General features: G+C 42.3%; 1 protein-coding gene across 1 annotated transcript in view; it reads right to left on the bottom strand.

The window, feature by feature from the left end:
• sipa1l3 (signal-induced proliferation-associated 1 like 3) overlaps window positions 1-21,779 on the bottom strand; it is a 91,246-nt gene that overhangs the window by 24,075 nt on the left and 45,392 nt on the right. Inside the window, exons 2-4 of the mRNA XM_080888794.1 lie at window positions 16,133-16,215; window positions 4,816-5,492; window positions 2,613-3,594 (exon numbers count right to left, since the gene is read on the bottom strand). Of these exons, the coding sequence (XP_080744920.1) occupies window positions 2,613-3,594; window positions 4,816-5,277 (1,444 nt within the window). The 5' untranslated portion in view covers window positions 5,278-5,492; window positions 16,133-16,215. The remainder of the gene's footprint in view (window positions 1-2,612; window positions 3,595-4,815; window positions 5,493-16,132; window positions 16,216-21,779) is intronic.

Consider the following 21,779-nt stretch of genomic DNA (forward strand, 5'->3'; position numbering starts at 1 on the left):
CATCTTGCCGATATTCCTCTAAAGCTCATAAGCTGAGCCATGCTAATGCCAGTGCTGCAGGCATTATGGAAAGAAACACAAATTCTCCAGAACTGTGAGGAGGAATCCAGTTTGACAAGTACTCCTCCTCCATCCCACCGCTGGAGTGAACGGGGATGATGGGCACGTTAGAAGACTCGGGCCTGATCAGCTTCTACGCCACGTCCTGTGGTGCAAATGTCAGCTTTTTGATGAGGCTTTCTGACGTGCACACGCACACAATCTCTGCAGCGTTTTGGGGGACAGCTAAGCTGGAAACAAGTCAGCAGATGAACATATTTTTGGAATGATAACCTTTATCTGTGTGGCTGCAGGCCTGCCTCTGTCTCTCTCTCTCGCTCACACACACACACACACGTGCGGCTAACAGCATCTGTCACTAATTAGGCTTCAGCCAGATGATGCACGCCAGAGGGAAGTTTCATCAACAGTGTCAGAAGAGGTGATGCTGACAAGAAATGCCCAATGACAAGCTCACACAAACGCCTCCTCTGAAAATTGGTGTGACATTTGACCTTTAACAACAGATCTAAAACAACTGTTGTTAAGTGCTCCTCCCGACCTGCAGAAAGGCAGGTGGCGTATCATCAGGTCAGAGTTTGCCAGCAGAACAGACAGGTACACGTGTAAGAAAAACTGTGGGAGGTTGGCCAGCTCAGCGCTGGGGCCCAGCTGGATATAAAGAGCTGCAGGATGAGATGTGAGAAACTCTGAATGGACAAACAACATCGTCACAATCTAACTCCAACGGATGACAGCAAGAGGCACAAATTGGATTATAAAGGAAGATCATTACGTCAGTATTGTTGAGCTCTCAGTAGTGATTAACACCAGTGGGCGGACATCATCCGACAAGATGAAGAAATTTGACTACTTTTAAAGACTTATTAGTCACTTAGAAAAGAGAAAGAAAAAGCAGAGCAAGTGTTTCTTGTTTCAGAAACTACATCTGGACACATATAAGCAGTAATCAAAAACAAAAATGAAAAACATTGGGTTTCAATGTGGAAAACGTATGTCTGTAAATCTGTTCCACGGTTTAAAAAAAATCTGTTAGCATCTAGCATCTAGTTTTATAGTGCTCACTTTCAGGGTACTTAGATTTTAAAACATAAAGATAATTTATACAATTTTATTACTGAGACTGAATGTTTATGAAGTATAACTGTTGTGTCTTTCAATCAGATTAATGGCTCTCATGAGTGAGAAGTGATTTCTGTTGTCTCGGTTACTAGAAACTCATCAAAGAAAAAAAAACCAAAATTTCCAGAAGCCTCGCAGTTTTGAACAAAGTGAAACAATTCCTTGATAAAGATGCACTTCGTACTCTGTACTGTACCCTGGTTCTTCCATATCTTACATATTGTGTGGAAGTGTGGGGAAATACATATAAAAATACAACTAATCCATTAGTCACAGTACAGAAACGAGCACTGCGTATTATTCACAAGGCTGGTTATCTAGATCATACTCACAAATTCTTTCTTCAGGCAAAGTTACTTAAATTCCAGGATCTGGTTAATTACAATACATCCATAATTTTGTATAAAGCTTTTACTAAACTTTTACCGGCAAATTTACAAACTAGATTTGAAATTCGAGAAAAGGTTTATAATGTGAGAGGCTTTGGAGAATTCAAATTACCCAGAACTCGAACAACCCGTAAAGGCTTTTGTGTGTCTGTATGTGGTGTGAAAATCTGGAACAGTCTGAGTTTACAATTGAAACAATGCAAAAATATTCATAGATTTAAATTCCTCTACAAACAGTTGGTCTGGTCACAGTATACTCAATGATGGGTTTTAGTGTGCTCTGTAATGTCTGTCCTCTTACCATTGCTGGTATGGATTCCAAAATAAAAAAAAAAAAATAAAGTGTGCGTATGTATGTACATATATGTACTTGTGTGTGTAGATATATATGTATGTATATGTATGTGTGTTTGTTACTTGTAGTTATTACTGCCTGTTACCTGTGGTAATGCAATTTATAATTTATATATTCTGTATTCAGTTATGAAGGCTCTAATTGTTGGTTGCGAGCTGCCGCTTAGATGCTTGTATCTGCCCGGGGCTGTTGATGGGTCTGTATGCAATGATGGGCGTAGCTGCGGGAAGTTTATTGTTTTTTTTTGTTGATGAGTGAGTATAGGGGTGGGATTTAATAAGTTTTCTTCGTCCCACTCCTTTTTCAGGCAAGTTTTGTTTTTTGTTTTGTGTATTTTATGTTCAATATAGGTATTTGTTGTGCCTGAAAATGAATAAATGAATGAATGAAATGAAATGAAAAGATAGAACATCCTAACATGTCGCATCTTGTTCTTGTTTCATGTTCTTTGTAAGTCAATTTTCATCGCTGTGTTTGCCGGAGGTAAGCGTACCATGCTAAATGTGTCAGAAACTGAGCCCTACCCTTTTCTTATTAACTCAAGAGACTCTTGGAAATGAAAACTTCTGGTGATTATGACATGAACACAGCTGGCAGTTAGATCAAAGAGTATTTATAGCATTGACAGTGGAAGTGATGGCTCTGCAGCAGAGTGAGTGTGTTAACTGTGTATGACTCAGTGCTACCTTTTCCATGGAAGTAGTCTCTGTAGTACCTAGCGCCCAGGTCTACATGCTCTATGCTGTACAGTTTCAGTCTTTCCAGTCTTGTAGCCTGCTCTTCAGTGGCCACCTCCACCACTGACACGCTGGCGTTACTCTTCCTCAGCCATCCCCTCCCCCCGTCCCCTCCTCCTCCATCTCCTCCTCGTTCTAATGACGAGCTGAGGAAGCTGATGTTGCGCTCTCCGTGGCCTCCGGTTTCATTGAGGAAGTGTGGGCAGGAGAGGAGAAGTGGACTGGAGCTCTGGGCTCCAGCGCCATCTAGAGGGTCCACACCCAGTGAGGGTGTGGTGGAGCCCTGGTCGAGGCTCAGAGTCAGATCCTCGATGCTGGAGTAAATGGGGTCGTTTACACTCGCTGAGGATCTGGAGACTGACAGAGACACTGAGGCTGCTGATGCTCCCGTGGCCGTGTTTCTCCTCTGCGTGACAAAGCCACGCTGAGCCGCTGCCTCGTGGAGGTCAAACAGGATGCTCTGAGCGTCAAAGTGGACAAAGCTTTTTGGACACACCCACGATTTAAAGGAGGAATTGATGGCAGCTCGTGTTCCCCTGTCCTCAACAGTTTCTCCTTTCCCTCCATCCAGCTCCCCTCTATTGGAGCTCCGAAGTTTCCGAAACAAAGAGGAGGTGCCCAGCGACGACTCTGTCCCTCCACTTTTCTTTCTCACTCTCTCAGTGCCGTCTTTCCTTCCTGTCTCTCTGTCTTCCACACCTGTGGGACCAGGTGAGGGCGCTGAGGGGAGAGGTCCAGGTGGCGAGTCTGGAGCACGCAGCAGCTCGCCGATTTGTATGGGTGCAGAGCTGCGCTGGTCAGGCCTCTCCTGGCGGAACTGGCTGATCATGTCAAAGAAGCTCTGGTCAGGGATGCCTTGGATGTCGATGGAGGAGGTGCTACCGTATTCCCTGAACCGGTTCCCCAATCCGCCATCTCCTCGAGCCTCCACCTTTATGCAAGAAGAGGAGACAATTTCAATGTGTGATAACAGCTCAGTGGTTAGAACATCAGCCTTTTATCGATCTAGGAGCAGATTTTAGACAAATCTGAAAGCTGTCAATCAAACCAGTCACACAGAGAGCTCCTCAAATAAAAAAAATAAAAAATCTATAAAAAAGAAATATCAGTGCTTCAATGAAACAAGAATAAAGGCTGAACAATGTCTAGATTTCTTATACTGCGGATTTTATAATTAAGTTACAATTAACAGTTTGGTATACATTGTTAAAAAGCCAAGTGAATCCGTAATAATAATAATAATAATAATGGATTGGATTTATATAGCGCTTTTCAAGGCACCCAAAGCGCTTTACAATGCCACTATTCATTCACTCTCACATTCACACACTGGTGGAGGCAAGCTACGGTTGTAGCCACAGCTGCCCTGGGGCAGACCGTAGTACATTTTGGACTGACAGAGAGTAATTTAAAGACCTCACTCTAACGTGTGGTTCGCTTTTTAGTTTCTGTCAGTTTACTTAAATCCTGGCAACCTGCCAGAACCTACACAGACATATTCTTAAGATGTCTTTATCAGATGTCTGATTTCTTCTGCAGGTGGCCTGGAGGTAAGGGAACAGCCAAAAACATCTGCAACAATCTCATTAGGTTAGCATGTCAACCCATACTAACTACAGCTGAAAATAAATAAACCTGCACAACAACAACATCATGAATTCACAGAGCAAGTGACATGAAAATGTAAAACTTCACTTCATTAATCACATTAAAGTAAAGCAGGACAGAATTTTAAAACCGCAGATATGTGATTTCAGCATAGCTTGAAAAGTTAATACCATTAAATCCGCCTGTCAAAGCTTGATAAACTATTTGTTTAAATGTTAATGGAAGATCATCTGTAACCGCAGACATGTGCCACAGCATCTGTGATAACAGAAAGGAGTTTAGACTAAACACGCAGTAACAACATTTTAAGTTTTTAAAGTTTTCTTGGACGGTGTAAATATGTCCACAGAGCAGATTGCAGAGCTGTATCACCTGCATTCAGTCACTGGTGTTTGTGGATGTCAGTCATTGTGAAGTCATGCATTGTAAAGTTGGTTTGTTTGAGTCATTTAACTCAATCTGGACTACTGCTAAAAGGAAAACAATTAATCCAGTTAGGACCTACACGTGTAAAAGAGGCACTAGAGGGAGATTTCACACTCACCTCATTTTCATCTTGTTCGCTCAGCGTCACTTCACTGTTGGAGCGCTTTCTCAAAGGTGGGAACACTCTCAGGCTGAAAGGAGAACTTCTCTCACCGCCAAACTCTCCTACATCCTTGGACCTCCGCCGGGGCAACCTGGCGACTCCTCCCCGCACCAGCCTGAAGTCAGACAAAACTGATAAAACTGAACCGTCATTGCCGTAGTGATTGCCGCCAATCTGCCCATTCTCGAGCAGCGACTCCCGGGACTGAGCACGGCGTGGAGGCCATTCTGCGATCCGTGCACGGACACCCATTTTGGGCACAGAGATGCGTGGTTGGATGACCGGGTCAGAGGGACCTAGCGCCGGGTGCCCATTAGGGGTGTGACGAAATGGAGTGTGCTGGGGCAACCCTCCTCCGCCTCCATCGAGAAGGTCTGAGGAGGTGCAAGTTACCCCTCTGTCTCTGTAACTATTCATGACACCCCAGGAGAGCTCAGGGCAGGGGGGCAGGGGGCTGGCATCCCATATTGGGAGGGGTGCTGGGGAAGGTGCTGTTACGACCTCCAGCTCCCAAAAACATTGCTTTTAACAGGGAGGGTGGGAAAGACTTCACTGGTCCATCCAATCTGGAACCAGGCCGTCCTCCTCCTCTTCTTCTTGTGCTTCTTTCTTGGATGATGTCTGATGCAGATCTGAGAGGAGAAACAACAACAGGCATACAATCAGGAAAAATATTAAGACAAAGACAAATGTGCCTTAAAATACACTGATTTTTAAATCATAAAGCCTGTGTGACCCATATTTTTTCCACAGAGTCAAAACTCAGAGTCTCTAAACTGTAAAACAACGTAGGACTGATAAACCAGAGTGAGAGAGAAAATAAGGTGAGGGGATATGACAGAGGATTTCTCCCATCCAGGCTAATCTTCAGGAGGCTGACAAGGGATATTATTATCACATATGGCGCGCACACACAGAAAGCCGCACACCCACAGGACACGAAGGCTGCAGCCGCTCTGCTGCAGATTAAAACCTCAGAAACACTAGCTAATTTTATCAGACAAGAAAGTAATACAAATCCAAACAGGGAGAGTGCACAGACAGTTTAAATACACTGAAGCATTTTCCCACTGCATAGATTACAGCAGGGCTCAAAAATGATCTTTGAGGGAGGGGGCGACTGCACACATAAACACAAAAATCTATGCATTCTTTTCTTATTCTGGGCCATTTGATGATTGTTTTGTATTTTAAGCATGAGTAAATGAAACCCCCCAATTTTTTTATATACCAAAAAAACAAAAGCGTCCTATATTTGTGTTCGCTGTTATGTGGGCTCACGGCTGTGACAGTCACAAAGAAGTTACTCTGTTTCTACTCTTTCCACAGCGCGACACTAAACAAACAACTTTGTGTGGTTCATAGTTTTTAGGAGAGAGAGAGAGAGAGAAAGAGAAAGCAAAAGAACACTTTACCAAACCTCACCCTTTTGGCTAAAGTAGATATCAAAAGTCAAGAAAGTGGGTGGAGGAGACTGGAGCACTGCTTGGTGAACCACAACAGTATGTTTTAACATAACACTCACACAGCACCAAGTCTTAAAAATGAACTAGCTTTATAAAGACTTCTGTTTTCTCTCTTCTGAGGTTTTATGGTTACACGTTCAGCAAACAGGTACAGGAATACGGTCACGTCCAGCTTACTCGATCAACCTGAAGACTGGACTATTCTGATCTTGGGTCATTGTGAGTGCAGACAACAGACTGAAGTCATGGTTGCGTGTTTTTGGTTTTGATTTCGTTGGTACTTTAGGGTGACCGGCAGGGAATTTATTTATTTATTTTCTTTTTTTCATGATGTGGTTATGACTCGACTGCGTGACAGCAAGAAATGATAATGTGCTGGCATGGTGGTCCATATGCAAATGTAAAGAGAGACCCAGTAAGGGATCTTGGCAGTACAGCTCTGCGGTGAAAAATGTTGGGACGCTGCGTAAAAAGTTAATGAAATCAGAATGTCATAATCTTCAAAATCATTTAAAACCTCACATTTAACTGAAAACCGACTTGGAAATTTTACTGAGAATTAAACCAAACCCATAGTCATTTGACTATTGCCCTGGAACCAGGAGGGCAATAGTCAAATGACTTGCTTTGGAGCTTTCTTTCTAAACAGAAACCTGATAAACCTTCACTGCAGGTGACGAACAGTTAAAAGGTTCACTTTAGTGCTTTGAAGAACATTTACTTACATTTAAGTAACTACAGCATAGCATATAAGTATTGAAGAGACTGATGTGGATTTATGGTGTTGTTTGTGCTCATTTGACCAGCTCTCGCTATGCTGTGAGAGGGATTGTGGGAATTCAACCAATGCAGAGGCTACAAACAAAACTTTGCCCTGGGTAGAATACTGATTGGTTGCAAAGAAAGGGAGTGACAGCAGAGTTCAGCATGAAGACAGTGGCTGCAGTGGACAGTTTCAGTCTCATCTCACTATAAGACGTTGTTCTGTCTGACTTCTATCTTCTCTGCAGCATGTACTGTCAGAGCCATGAAAACCAGAAAACCGGCCTGCATTGACACTGGCAGACATATTATCCTTGTGCTGTCAAGACAATCCCACTTTCTTTGGTTTTTTTTAGGTGTTTTTTCTGATAACCTGCAGCTATCAGAGCATTTTGTAGCCAAACTACTGCTTACCTGGACAAAGAATCAGAATCAGAATCAGAAAGGGTTTTATTGCCAAATGTTGAGCAGGTCTACAACATTAGGAAATTGCTGCGGTGCTTCAGTGCAAACATACTGTCATAAAAATATAAAAATAAGAATAAGAATTAAAAGTGCTAAGTGGATAGATATATACATGATATATACATGAGTGCAGGTGGTGATCAGTGCCAAACATGGAATGATGCTGTGAACACAGCGTAGGGTCATGTGTTAGTGGTGGGAACAGTCATACGGTTATTGTTCATGTGTCCGACAGCAGAGGGGAAGAAACTGTTCTTATGGCGAGAGGTTCTGGTGCGAATGGACCGGAGCCTCCTGCCTGAGGGGAGCAGGTCAAACAGACTGTGTCCAGGGTGAGAAGGGTCAGCTGAGATCCGAGCTGCACGCCGCAGTGTCCTGGAGGTGTACAGGTCCTGCAGAGATGGGAGTCTGCAGCCAATCACCTTCTCAGCAGAGCGCACAACACGCTGCAGTCTCTGTTTGTCCCTGATAGTGGCTCCAGCGTACCACACGGTGATGGAGGAGGTGAGGATGGACTCGATGATTGCAGTGTAGAATTGCATCATCGTCCGTGTTGGCAGGTTGAATTTCTTCAGCTGCCTCAGGAAGTACATCCTCTGCTGGGCTTTCTTAATGACGGAAGTGATGGTGGGCTCCCACTTCAGGTCCTGGGTGATGGTGGTACCCAGGAAGCGGAACGAGTCCACAGAGGTGATGGGGGTGTCAGTCAGGATGATGGGGGGGAGTGGGGCTGTGTGCTTCCTGAAGTCCACAATAATCTCCACTGTCTTCTGGGCATTCAGCACCAGGTTGTTGTGGCTGCACCAGGACACCAGACGTTCAACCCCCCTCCTGTAGGCAGACTCATCCCCGTCCGAGATGAGTCCAATAACGGTGGTGTCATCTGCAAACTTGATTAGCTTGACAGACTGGTGGGTGGAGGTGCAGCAGTTGGTGTACAGGGAGAAGAGCAGAGGAGAAAGAACACAGCCCAGAACAATGCACATATTTAACAGCTATTTTGGATGAAACAGAAACCACGGGTTATGGAAAATGTTTTAAGAGCTGCAGATACCAACAGGGAATTTGGCAAGTGTGAAAATGCAGTCTCAGTGGGGGGTTACTTGTTATTAATATGATATTCAGCTTAATGTCTGAAATGTAAATGTGCTTAATTCTCTATGCTGCAGACAGACCACTAGAATTTCTCTCTTTCCTTTATCATTCTCAGGTTTCTGTCTAATCTCAGTCTCCATTTAGTTCTCCATTGTGAGGTTAAAGCTCTTATCTATATAAGGCTCCACACAGTGAATAAGCTCATCATCTGCATATATACCTTTATAAAATATGCCCATAAAGTTCCACTGCTCACCATTTAATTTTTTGTACTTCTTTGGAGTTCCATATTACTCTGCTGTTATACTTAACTTTCATAAAATCCTAGGGTTTCATGTCCCCACTTCCATCATATATGCCACTCATCTGTCACCTGTTTCTTGCATCACATTCAACCGTACGTGTCATCACATGGTGCTTTCACCTCACTTTCACCAGTTACCAAACTCATGGTCATAGTTAATCAGAGAGGAGCAGTACAATTTTACTCGTAAGACAAGCGCTTTAAAAAATGTAATATGATTCAAACAACAGCAGGAACACACGCTCAAACACAACGAACCGCTGCATAACTACGTCCAGCATTAAAATTTAAGCAGTGACACACTACACTGTTGCGCACAAAGCTGCAAGGGAAGCTCCAGAAAGACAGGAGTTAAACATTTAACTATTTCCAGTGAGAACGAGCAGAAAATGTGCTCTCTCCAGCTACACGCGTCTTTGTGAACTCTACAAATGTCGACTCCTGGGTTGGCTATCGCTTTACAAAGTCCAATTTGCATAACGTTGAGCTTTCCATTGTGTAAAGGCAGCTCACAGTGGTCCCAGTGTCTTTTATGATACACAATGGCTTTTATGAGAGCTAGCTCAAGTCCTTTTTGGCATTAAGACCGCATTACTCATACACAACACACGCACATGGGCAACATCAACAAAACTCATTCACGGCAAACAGAATCTCCCTATCGTCATACAGCCGCGCGGATGTATCATGTCTTTGTTTTTACGGAACCACAGTCACTTCCGGCCCAAAGACGCCTGCTCTGATCATGCTTTCTGACAGAGTCCTTCCTCTTTCAGAGGGCTGTCCTGTGATCCACTGAGGCCCAATCGCAGATTATCCGCCCCAGCTGCCGGAGCGGTAGAATGGCTTCATTATATGTCTGAGGTGCCTGATGAGAGAAGCAATGTAGAGAGTGTGGTCTTCTTTATCAGTGACCTTTGCTAGAACACAGCTCCTTAGTGAGAAACACATCTGATTAAAGCTGTTCTCACACATAAACTCCGGAAAACACCGGGTGAATCAGGTCGGGACTTTTTCTGAAGTTGTCCTTTCTCACATTTACAAGGAGATGGTTCAGATCAGCTGTATTCTCATTAACAGGAGCTCCCAGAGTGAGTGAAGCCAACAGCATAGTGACTTAAACCTGCGTTCTTTCTAATGTGGATGCCAAATAACATCCAATCCTATAGAAGCTCTTGGTGCTCTGTGTTTATTGGTGCGTTTTCCTGGTTTATTGGTGTTTATTGTATAGGTAAGGTGTACTTTATTAATTTAGTTACTGGTATTTTAGGCCTTTGGCAGATAGGATAATGTGGACAAACAGAAAAGTAGAGAGACGTGTAGTTAGTTCAAGGTCTGGAGCAGAGTCAAACCCAGGCTGCTGCAGTAAGGACTTCAGCCTTTGAGGTGCCCCTCTGTGAGGTAATGCAGTGCATATGTGATCTACAGCCATGCTACAGGCACTGTGTGGCAATACTTGGTCACACATGTGCTACTAACATGCTGTTGGTTAGCATGTTTGATGTTTAAATACTGTAAATCTGCGAGAGTACTAACAGCTGCCGATGAGCTGTAAGCAAAAGTAGAGCTGAGGCTGATGGTAATGTCGTTAATTTTCTTAAATGCAAACTCTCAGGACGTCAAATTCTCAACTCAAAGTCCAAGTTTTTCTTAAGTAAATGGTACTGAGACAAAACAAATGCTGTTGCTGTGTGAGGAAGAAACCTCCCCATCACAAAGTAATTAGCAGTAAGGAGCTAATATATTGTATACCTGATGGTGGGAATCTTGAGAACCAGTTGTATTTAAAGTAAGAGAGTATTTTTAAAGCAAATCAACATAAATTGATCATTGACTGCAAACAAACAGGCAAAAAAGGAGACACACATGGGAGGAAAAAAAAGAAGAAAAGACTTAATCTCCCTCCTCTTCAGTGAGAGGAGGGCAGAAACATCCAGCACAGTCTCTGGCACAGACTTCAGAAGATAAATAGCAGACATTTAATGCTTTTTAATTACTCACATACAGTAATTAGTTAGCTCAGGGATGTACCTCCCCTGTTCTGGCTCTCCCATTCACGCTCTCTCTCGCGCGCGCTCTGCTCACCTACTCCTGCTTGCCCAGCATGATGCAGGCTTGAATCGCGCACCGCAAACACACATCGAGGCTGGTAATTACACTGCTTAGATGGTAGTAATGACAGAGCTCGCAGAAGAGTGCAGCTTCCAGCGGAATGAGTGCAATCACTCTGGAGGAGGAGGTGCTGCTCACTGGTATGTCAAAGCAATGCAGGCAGACCTGAGATCAGAGTGAAATGTGACCGATAAGGAGGGATGAACCAGACGTATGCTGGCAACAAGAACAAAGACGAAGGGGCTTCTGATGATATAATAACAGGAGATAACTCGCCAAAAGACAAAAACAAACTCTCTGGATATAAAACATCTACAACACTTACAAACAGTGCAAACAACACTAGAGTGTGAGCTACATCATGGGGTGGTTTGACAAACAGATGGTGAAATGTATGACTGGCGGACAGGAGCAGAGTACAACATCTGGCATTCATGCCACCACGACTGCAAGAGAACAGGTCAGGCAAGAAGATGCCAGGTCTCGACTGACCCCAGGTTAGTCATTATTAACCTGATATGATATAGAAGTTAAACAAAACATCTACAGCTGATCTGAGACAGTTTGACAGCCCTAAAATCAAGCACAAAAACATGATACAAACATCTTTGTTAATTACTGGTCCTTCACTATCACATAACCTGCTTTCAGATAAGAAAATAAGGTGCAGTCACATATGGACAAGAGGAATGACTCATCAGTAACTCGTACATATTAAGAGAGATTGAGGAGATTTCTGCACACTGTCTTCTTTACTACAGCATCATTTATCAACTTATAACTTTTGAGTGTGTTCAGCCTGAAGCGAGTGAGTCATTGAAAAGAGGTGGTGACAGAGAACGTAAGCTCTCTGTCACGTATTTATATATCATTTACAAACTTTGTATCCTGGCTGACTAAATGAGGAACTGTCGTCGTCTGGGGTTTTTTGTCTGTGAATGTGTTTCAGACAGTGTTAATGGTGTGTGTTGTTTTGTACACATTTCGATGATCTGTACATGTGGGTGGAGTTGCACATTGATGTATTGTTGATTGTTGCCACCTTTGCCTATTAGAGGTTAGGTCCTGGTGGTGTTTTACATGACTATTGGAAACACAGAGGAAAGCCTTGTCAGTTTCTTCTTATTGCCTTGTAATAGCAAATACTTTATATGTGTAAGTATGAGAGCTGAAGTTCTCATTCATAAGCTGACACTTACATGGCTGAGCACTAGGGCTGCACGATTTTGCATAAAATGAGAATCTGGATTTTTTTGCTTAGAATTGAGATCACGATTCTCTCACGATTTTCTTTTCCAGTATAAATATTTATTGCACTTATTAACTGCACATCAACTTCGTAACAGTTGAGACTGAACATAAAAACAATAAATAAACATAAAAACAACAAATGTCTCACATTTTGTCGTTGCCGCAAAATGTTGTACTGCTTGTAATTCCGTCTCCACCGTTGCTCGACACTGCGTGTATAGAGCAGGTAGTGCAACAATAGAAAAATAGTTGCGGGACGGCACTGTGTAGCGTTTGTCTAGGGTGTTGATCATTTTCCTAAATCCCTCGTTTTGCTCAGTGTTGATGGGAGCCATATCTTTGGTCAGGTGATAAGTGATAGCCTCCGTAATTTCTTTGTGCCTGCGGGAGTTCGACGGGTATAGGGAAGCGCTGTATAAGGTTCCCGTTATTGATGTTTGGGTGGTTGACCGGGACGGATTTTCTCCTGTCACTTTCTCGTCATCCCTGACGTGCTCTCCGTTGTTTTTTCCCTGCCAATTTTAGCAGCCAGCTTCTGTACCACGTGGTATAAGGCTCCGCCCTTGTCATTTGTTGAGCAGGAAGAGTGAGCGCTTGTTTTCATGCAGATTACGTCCCGGATCAAAATGCGGTACAATCGTCGTCGTCTTTTTCTCTCTCTTTTTTAAAAAAATCGTTGTCATTTGGAAATGAGATCGCACATAAGTATGAATTGAGATTGCGATTTTCTAACGATTAATCGTGCAGCCCTACTGAGCTCCCATTAAATGGATTATTTAGAGTTGAGCATGTTGGTTTTCTTGTTTGAAAAAGTATGAAGTGAAACTAAACTGAATGAATTTTTTGATGTAGGGAAAACAAAAGTGTGTTGATGCTGACCCGAATTTACTGACCTTTACTTCATTAAAAATTCAACTATGATCTTTTTTCTTTAATAATTAATGACCGACAAAAAATTCTAGGGTGTTTGGTGTGAACACGAAGAAGAAGCATGGCCTAAAGGGCAGTCAGAGGATGAATTGAGGGGCTGCACTATAAGATAAACAGGCATTAATTTTGTCATGCAAAGCAACTCTTACAGAGTCCAAGAATAAAAATGGAGCTGGATATAGACGTAATACATCCACTTTAAAGGTGGCTTTGGTCAAAAATAACAAGCCAATAGTAAACTCTTCAATAAAAAGAAATCCTCAGTGGATTTCAGAAAGGTTGGTGCCATTAAAAGGGAGTGAGTGTGTGTTCAGTGTGTGTTCAGTGGACCGGACGGCGCTCTGCAGTGGAGGAGTCAGGAGGAGGCTACAGGATGTCTGCAGGTGTCTGCCTGCAACTCCCTGTTGAGACTGAAGAGGCAACCTTCTTTCCCTCCACAACAACAGATTTGATAACCAAATTTGATGTTGGCATACGTGGCAAATGGAGGCTCTGCTTCTGACAAGGCAGCACTGTCAAAAACCAGCTGTTAAAGATCCACATTTTCCTACAACAGGAAACATCCTCTAAGAAATAAATGTAAATCCAGCCTTGTTGTTCTGATATTATCCCAACAGACTGCACCCCATGACCTATTCCAAATTAGACCTATTCTTTACAGAGAAATCACATTCTTAATGTGAACCAGGAAACACTAAACAACAACAATACTTTCAAGGAAACACTTTAAACAACACTAGCATTGCAGCACACCAGGCTGGGAGGAAGCACACAATGAATACCTCTGACTCCGGTCTGTGTTGGGCTCATAGGTCCGTTTGAGTTATTTGTAGGAGACATCTCTATCTTACACTGAACTTTACTAAGCTGCAGCTCTTTCCTCTCCACTCACTTTCCTCCCCCAACCTCTCCTGACCCCACTGTCATTGTCGCCATTGATTTCCATCTACTTTGCTTTTGCTGAATCCCGCTGATGTCGCCAACGTCACTTCCATCTGCCTGTCTGTCCGTCAGGCTGCTGTCCCAGGACACTAAAGCAGCTCGTGAGGCCGAGGAGGAAGAGAAGCAGAAAGACCGGGGGTTGGGGTGAAAAGAGCTAGATTCATTTAGCACGCGCGCACACACACAGGCACTGATGTAATGAGTCTAATGATTTGCATCCAGTTGGAAGATCACAAATTGCAGCCCACACCGCGATTCATCGTTCACTGGTTTATCTGTGGTAGTGGTGAGAAAACGCAGCTGAACAGAAAGCTGAAGGGATTGTGCAAAAATCACAGAAGGGAGGTCAAGATGATTATGAAAGTATTCACATATTGCATCACTTGATGTTTCAATTGCCACTGCCGCAGAAAAATTTCTATGAAACAGCACCGCTCATTTCCACACAGAACATGTTAGTTCCCCTTTCTCTCAGTAGTCAACTTGCCAGGAGCTGATGATGACACTGATGATGATGATGATGATGATGATGATGATGATGATGATGATGATGATGATGATGATGATTCAGTGAACTGTTAAAGGGCATTTCAGGAAAAGTCCCTGCAGGAAAAGGGTCATGAACCTCAGATGCCAAGTGGAACCATGACAGCCTTTCTTAGCAAAAGCAGCTGACTTAACAGCTGTACTGAAAGATACAAGCACACTGTACCATAGTCTCTGCTTCTACATGTAGTTTCATGCAAAAAATCTGCCGCGTAATCAACATTTCTCAAAAGACACGTCATTTGATTTAGTCAGTTTGGGCTCTAAAACATTTTCTGTTCGCCTTAGGTTGCGCACTTGAAGATTAACTGATTAATCAAGAATAAAGACTTAGCTGTAGCCCTGGCACTTATCACTTTTCTGGGAAATGTTAGATTCATTTAATTTATTTAACTAAATGTGTGAAAAATCCAGATTCTTAACCGCACTGAAGATAAGATTATATCAGATTTATTCACAGTGAAGTAACACATTCACAGATATTAACAGGATAGCTACAGCGTCCATTAGAGATCGTGAGAATGTCTGTCTCCTGTAAGAACAATTATGAGGCGGTTTCATGTGCAACACAGAACCGAGTGCAGGCAAATAGTTGCGGGCACACTCAGCACACACACACACATCCTAACTTATTTACGTTTCTTTCCATCAAAATGTCACTAATAATATTTCTCCCTGATGAATCCACTGCACTTTTCTAACTATTTAATGTTGTCTTATGCTGTGTAAGAAGATCTGATATATGTGTAAATTGCAGCACGATGAAAAGTACATGTCAAGACTCAACTATATATTTTAAGAAAAAATTAGCCTGAGCAGTAACAAAATTGAATTTATGTTAGAAAAGGCTTTGTGGGTGAATGCAGACAGCTCAGCGACAAATCAAAATGCTTCCTGAAGCTAACAAAACAAAAGAGCTATAAATCAGATTCACACATTCATGACAACAACCAGAGTGAAACAGAGCAAAGCAGCTGTTACAGAAACCAGAGAGACGGCTATGGGACACTTCAGAGTGTTTTCTGACAGTGGCTGCATGTGTAGCCCTCCTTTATGCAAGCAGAGTACATGTCAAGTGACCTGCTTTCCATTATCAGTACAAAATGCAGATGAGGAAGTGCTTTATCTCCTAGAGAGCAGTGCAGAGCCAACAGCTCCCACCTCCACTGCAGAAAAATATTGAGGTTATCAAGACAATTAACCTCTGATCGAGTCTTTAAATCTCACTTTGCTTATACCCAAGAACTATGTTCAAACTCAACAATGGCTATACAACCGACACAAACATCCATTGACAGTAAACGGTTTCAGATGGCTCATGAATGTTTAGCTCAAGAATCAACATTATAAAGAATTAATTACCCATGCAGATACCCATCACCATTCATGCTAATTTTACCTTTTTTGCCCTCAGCTGTGCAGGCGAAGCTTGTGGTGATGTCTGACGTCACTGTGCAGGCAGAGGCGGCCCGGTTTTTCACTCTGTACAGACAAGGCACAAACATCTTATTAAAAAATGATACCAACTTCTGTTCGGTGTTACATAATTGTAAAGTTTCTTTTATAATGCCAAACAGGTGAGCCTAACTTGTGGAATAAAATGTGGCACGGTGTTTTCAGCTTTTTGCATGTCATATAATCTGTGTGTGGTACTGATAATGTGTGTATGTGTAGCTGTAATCAGTTCCACGCTCATCAGAGCATTCACACAGACTTCGTCTATTGCTTGTGAGGAGTACGAACAAAGAGGCTCAAGACGGTCTATCTGTATTGTAAACAAGCTGGCAGACTCCACAATCAGTCGTTATGGTACAATAAAAAATTATTACTTAAAGTGAAACCATTGTTTAATGAACCCATGTTTGTAATTGACTTCTTGGATAGAGGAGGGGAAATTATGTTGGATGATTGTTTTGCAGAAAAGCACAGCGCAGTTTGTGATTTTTTTCCACACATATAATCAGATTTATACAGCTAAATGGAAAAATGTTCCCAAGTACAGAGCCCTGCATCAGGGATACAACACGGAGGAGTGAGGAAAAAAAGAAGACTAAGACAATATATCAGCTATATTTTCATGCTAATGAAATATTTGCTTTTATTGGACATATGCGTCCCATGGAACAGTTTCTTTTTTCTATTTAGTTAAGTTTGTACTTTCAATCTTGAAGGCACTTACTGCTCGGCTTTGTCAAAAGGAAGAGGGGTCAAGTCTCCACTTATTTTAGTGTTTTAATGATTAATTTTGGCTTAAAGCTGAAAAGTATATAATTCAGATATTTACAGTTATCACTGAACTATAACAGTTTGTGATGTATGTCTTAGTCACACAGGCCTGGAGACTGGTCAGTGACACGCTTGCTGAAGGTTGCTGGCTGGAAATATGGTGCTGTTCCCAAACCCTCCTTGTGTCTGCTTTGGTTGACAGTAGACTGCCTCGGTCACCTGGTGGAAGGCTCCAACTTGCCTGCAAACACTCACCACCATCTGCTCCCTCAGCAGTAATGAAACTGAAAGTGTGTAACATAAACCAGAAGCAAAGATTCTGAAGTAAAACTGGTGCCTCACCAGTGAAACCAACATGGTTCAAAAGGCACACTTTTAATTTGAAGGTGAACTCTTCAAAGTTTTAAAGCTACTTTATCGTTGAGTGTTTGCAGACAGGTCAGTCTCATTCACTACAGCAATCTGCTAGAGACCAAAGCATCACAATGAGGTTTCAGGTGCAGCACCGACCGATTTCACCTAGTGACTGCCAGCAACCATGATGCAGTCTTCAAAGAAGTTTGTATACACACAAGCAAGCAGGTATGCAAATACATTTAAAAACATCATTTAAAGTAGGCTTTGCAAAATTCTTCCTGGAAAAAGGTCTTGATCTGCACAGAGCCGTAAAGAGAAACAAACACACATGCTCCCTGACTTGATTAACTTCACAATCCACCTCCATCCTCAACCTCTATCTTAAACATAGATGGAAACACAGAAGATAAGTGGAGGCAAAGTGAAGGAGCTTAGTGCTCTGTGATTAGAGGCTAAACAATGAAAAGGAGGGCCCTTGAAGTAGGACATAAAGATAGGGGAGAAGGGGGGGCCAGAGAAGCAGCAGACATAATGTCCTGAGGGGCAGGCCCATTACTGTCTGGCAAGTACAGTTCTGATCAATAATGATCAATCAGAGTACACTTATCCTGCCGCACAAAGCAAAATCACACTGTCTTTGGCAGTGGGGGAGAGCAGGGGTGGAGCAGGGTCAGTGATTGCATGAGCATCTATTTTACTACAACAGTGAGGGAAAGCTAGCAGCGTCAGCACAGATTTAAGGCTCAGGCTCCACTCCACTGCACTGAAAATGAAATTAAACTCAAAGTGAAAACTTCCCAACCATGGAAGACTTTGCACCGCAGACCCCTGAAAGTAATTACACCTGCCTGTCAGTGTAAGACACTGTACACACACACACACACACACACACACACACACACACACACACACACACACACACACACACACACACCCGCGCGTGAACCCTCCCTCTCTCTCTGAAGGACACATTATAGCAGTAAAATCAAGAAAACACTCTCCCTAACATCTATGCAGAAGCATAGAATGAAAACTAGCTCTATGTTTACTGAGTACGCCTACACGTACACAGCTATTCACATTAATTTTATTTACAACTGGAAAAACAGCAGATTTATTAACCTTTTAATTTCCATTTTAACTTAAAAAAATACATCCATGTGAAATAAACAAAGGAGTGAGTATTTGGAAAACTTAAAGACAACAAAAGTCATCATCTTCTTCATCTGACAAAGTTGTACTGTTGTCAGAATGTTTTAGGGAACAGAGCTTTATTTGTTTTTCAAAAGTAATCTCACTTTTTACTGCAGTAAATTACATAAAATTTTATGTAAAGTTTGAGGAGAGGTGGAAAACATGAGCTGCACCACGTCGCATCACAGCAGGGAAACAAATATGATGACACTGCTGCATCAAGACCCAAACCACTGTGGGGGCTTTTTAAACTTTCTTTGTTAAACCAGACTTTCTGCCTCAGGCTCTGCACATGCTCACATGGAAGGGAGCATTTAATGCTTTCTTGTTACACAGTAAATGGACCTATTGAGAGCGGCATAGTACAGTCAGAGACATTATCAGAGGACAAGTAACAATGACCTACACAAACACAAACACACATTTCGACTGTCACTTATTTCTAACACACTTTAAAAATAGTACATAAAAAAGGCCATTTATGTCTAAAACTTTTCCACAGCTTAATGAAGCAGTCATGGGAATCGCATACGCCCATTCGTAGTGCAGTCCTCTTATAAACCACCTGCATGCCACAAAACACGTTAGTGAAAGGAGATGGCTCTGCTGCATTGTGTGGTCCAGTGGTCCTGATGAATGGCTGTGTCAGAGCAGAGCACGCTGCCGTAGAAGTTCAGAAAATCCAATGAATACCATGGATGAAGACAAATGACCTCGGTGGCCCCCACAAGCACCACATGTTCACACCACTAACCCTTCACATGCAGCAGAGAGCAGAGCTGAGCTAAGAGCAGGTGTTCACAGGTCCCTGCTGACCGAGGCTTTAGTTTTGTATATCTGCACGAACAGCAGTGGAGTCACTGTCTGCTTCTGTGATTGCTGCCAGAACAGGCCTGATCCCCCTGTGTGTACGTCTGTGTACATATGTTATGTTTTCAGGACAGTGGGATACAGACTTCAGTGTGAAGCTATAAATAAATAAATTCTGCTACAGACATTTCAGAGAAGAACAAGAAATTTTACCTGCAGAAGATGTGCAGCAACCACTGATGGCATTAAAAGAGTGTGTGTGTGTGTGTGTGTGTGTGTGTGTGTGTGTGTGTGTGTGTGTGTGTAAGCCTGCACCGTCATTAGTATTATGTCGTGATTAAGATGGGATTAACACTGATGCAATTTTGCTGCGTCAGTGTTCCTTCAGAGTTAAGCCTACTGACGTTTTTACTGACACTGAAACATCATCAGTGTCTGTGCACATCGCTGCTCTTTTTCCACACCTGTGCATCAGATAATGTACAGAAGTTTTTCCCCACACTAGCCTCTCACTGCAGAAATTAACAGATTACCTAAAAATACCCAATATATGATAACTTTAATATAAAATAAAATTAATAAGGTGAAATCAAGTTTTTTGTTAAAGCATAAAGATATTAATTTCTTTTGTATCCTACTGGTTTCTTTAATTAATTGATGTGTTTCACATGCATTTTTCCTTATGGCGATAAATATTATTTGAAAGTATGTAACTGGATGTAATTCAATATTTCTGCTGGTTTAATGCCACTTTGAGGAAGTTGGAATTGCTTATTTTGTCGGTTAGCAAGCAATTATTTAGCTTAGCTATAGCTAAAAGGAAATACTTTTTAAGCTTTTAGGCTTTTCCCAGTCAGTGCCATCATCTACATTGCTCATACACTGTAAAATATCTAGATCTAATATCTAGATTCCAGAATATTGTGTGTACGTTTTCATGTTTACATATCAAACAGGAGCCTGAAATGTGTAATGAGCTCACATGTTTCAGGACAGGGAGGCCCCCTACAGAGAGGGTGGACAGCCCCATTCACACTCTAATGCTTGGGAGGGGGAGACATGGCCGCTTCCCTTTTGCATCTCTGTTCCCATGCATGACCCCTCTTGTCTTCCTCTGCTTTAATTAATTCACATTAAAATGAAGCCGTGGGTGAGAGGAAAAAAAAAAGGCAAGAAAAAAAAAAAAGGAGCCTGGTTTGCTTCCTTCTTCTATGTGTCACACGATAATGATGTATGGCTCTGTCCCACTGTCTTAAAAAGATATCACTGCATATGACAAATACATCAGGGTGAGAGCTGGGCTGATCAAATCAGCATTTAATCAATACGAATCTGAGACTGATGAGCCTCCCATGCAAATGTACCCATATGTATTTGCAGTGTAAGCGTGCTCAGTTTGCATTATTTGACACAAGCAGGGTATGACTCAGCTCACATCATGTCTAAGGAAATCCATCAATAGATTCAGGCTGTGACCATTTACTCAAAGCATTTTACGTTAAAAACACCCAAACTCTATCAGTCTTTCTTTCCATAATGTTAAATCATGAAATAGACTTAAACACAACCAGGGCAACTCTTATCTGGCATCAATTACCCTAACATTAACAATCAGGCTAAGTGATCACATGCAGGTTTAAAAAAAGAAACTTCAAATCACACATTTCTTAATGTCTAAGAAGTGAATGAAGTCCACAGACTGTGGGCTTAAAGTCTGGGCAACACAGGAGGAAAATAAGCGATGAAGTCATGTGTAATACACAGGGGCTCCTTTTTACCAAAACCACTTGGAAATGTTGCTGTAGATGTTTAATCGCTATGCTGGTGCTGGTTGCTATAGGAACGTAAAGGTGCAACAGCGAGAAGATGTACAGTGTAGGCGGTCGGCTGCAGGCAATCAGGACACACAACCCGAGAGCAGAGCAGTAAATAATAAAGGCCCAGCACAGTAATGTAGATAACATGTCCATCAGCTGGTTCCACTCTCCAAAGCTGAAGATCTTTAAAGGCGCTGGAGTTGATCCTGTTATTTTATTATTTTACTATACTAAGACATGTTTTTTCCTTCCACTGAGGACTATATAGTCTGTCCATCTCTAACAACAATTTCTACATGAGCACCGAAGCAGGACTGCATGGCCTCTAAACTGTTGAAAAAGCCGAGTGGCAGAAAAGTGCACACATCAGCAGACTTCCAGGATCTGTTACTTGTTTTTGTTCCCATAACATAATTCAGCCTGGCAAATTCCTGACATTTTATAAGGATGGTCGTGAAGGACACAATCTTTGGTGGACTTAAAAGCCATACATCAAACTCTTGAGCTTGGCTTTTATATCTATAGCAGGGGTTGGCAACCCTGGAAAGGTTAACTGATGGCACGACCATAGCTGGACTGGCCATCGCGCCTTTGCCCGGTGGGCCGATGGTGATTTTTCATTTTTATGGGCCGATGATATTT

The sequence above is a fragment of the Rhamphochromis sp. 'chilingali' genome (genome assembly GCF_963969265.1).
Source record: "Rhamphochromis sp. 'chilingali' genome assembly, chromosome: 8".
Classification (NCBI taxonomy): Eukaryota; Metazoa; Chordata; class Actinopteri; order Cichliformes; family Cichlidae; genus Rhamphochromis; species Rhamphochromis sp. 'chilingali'.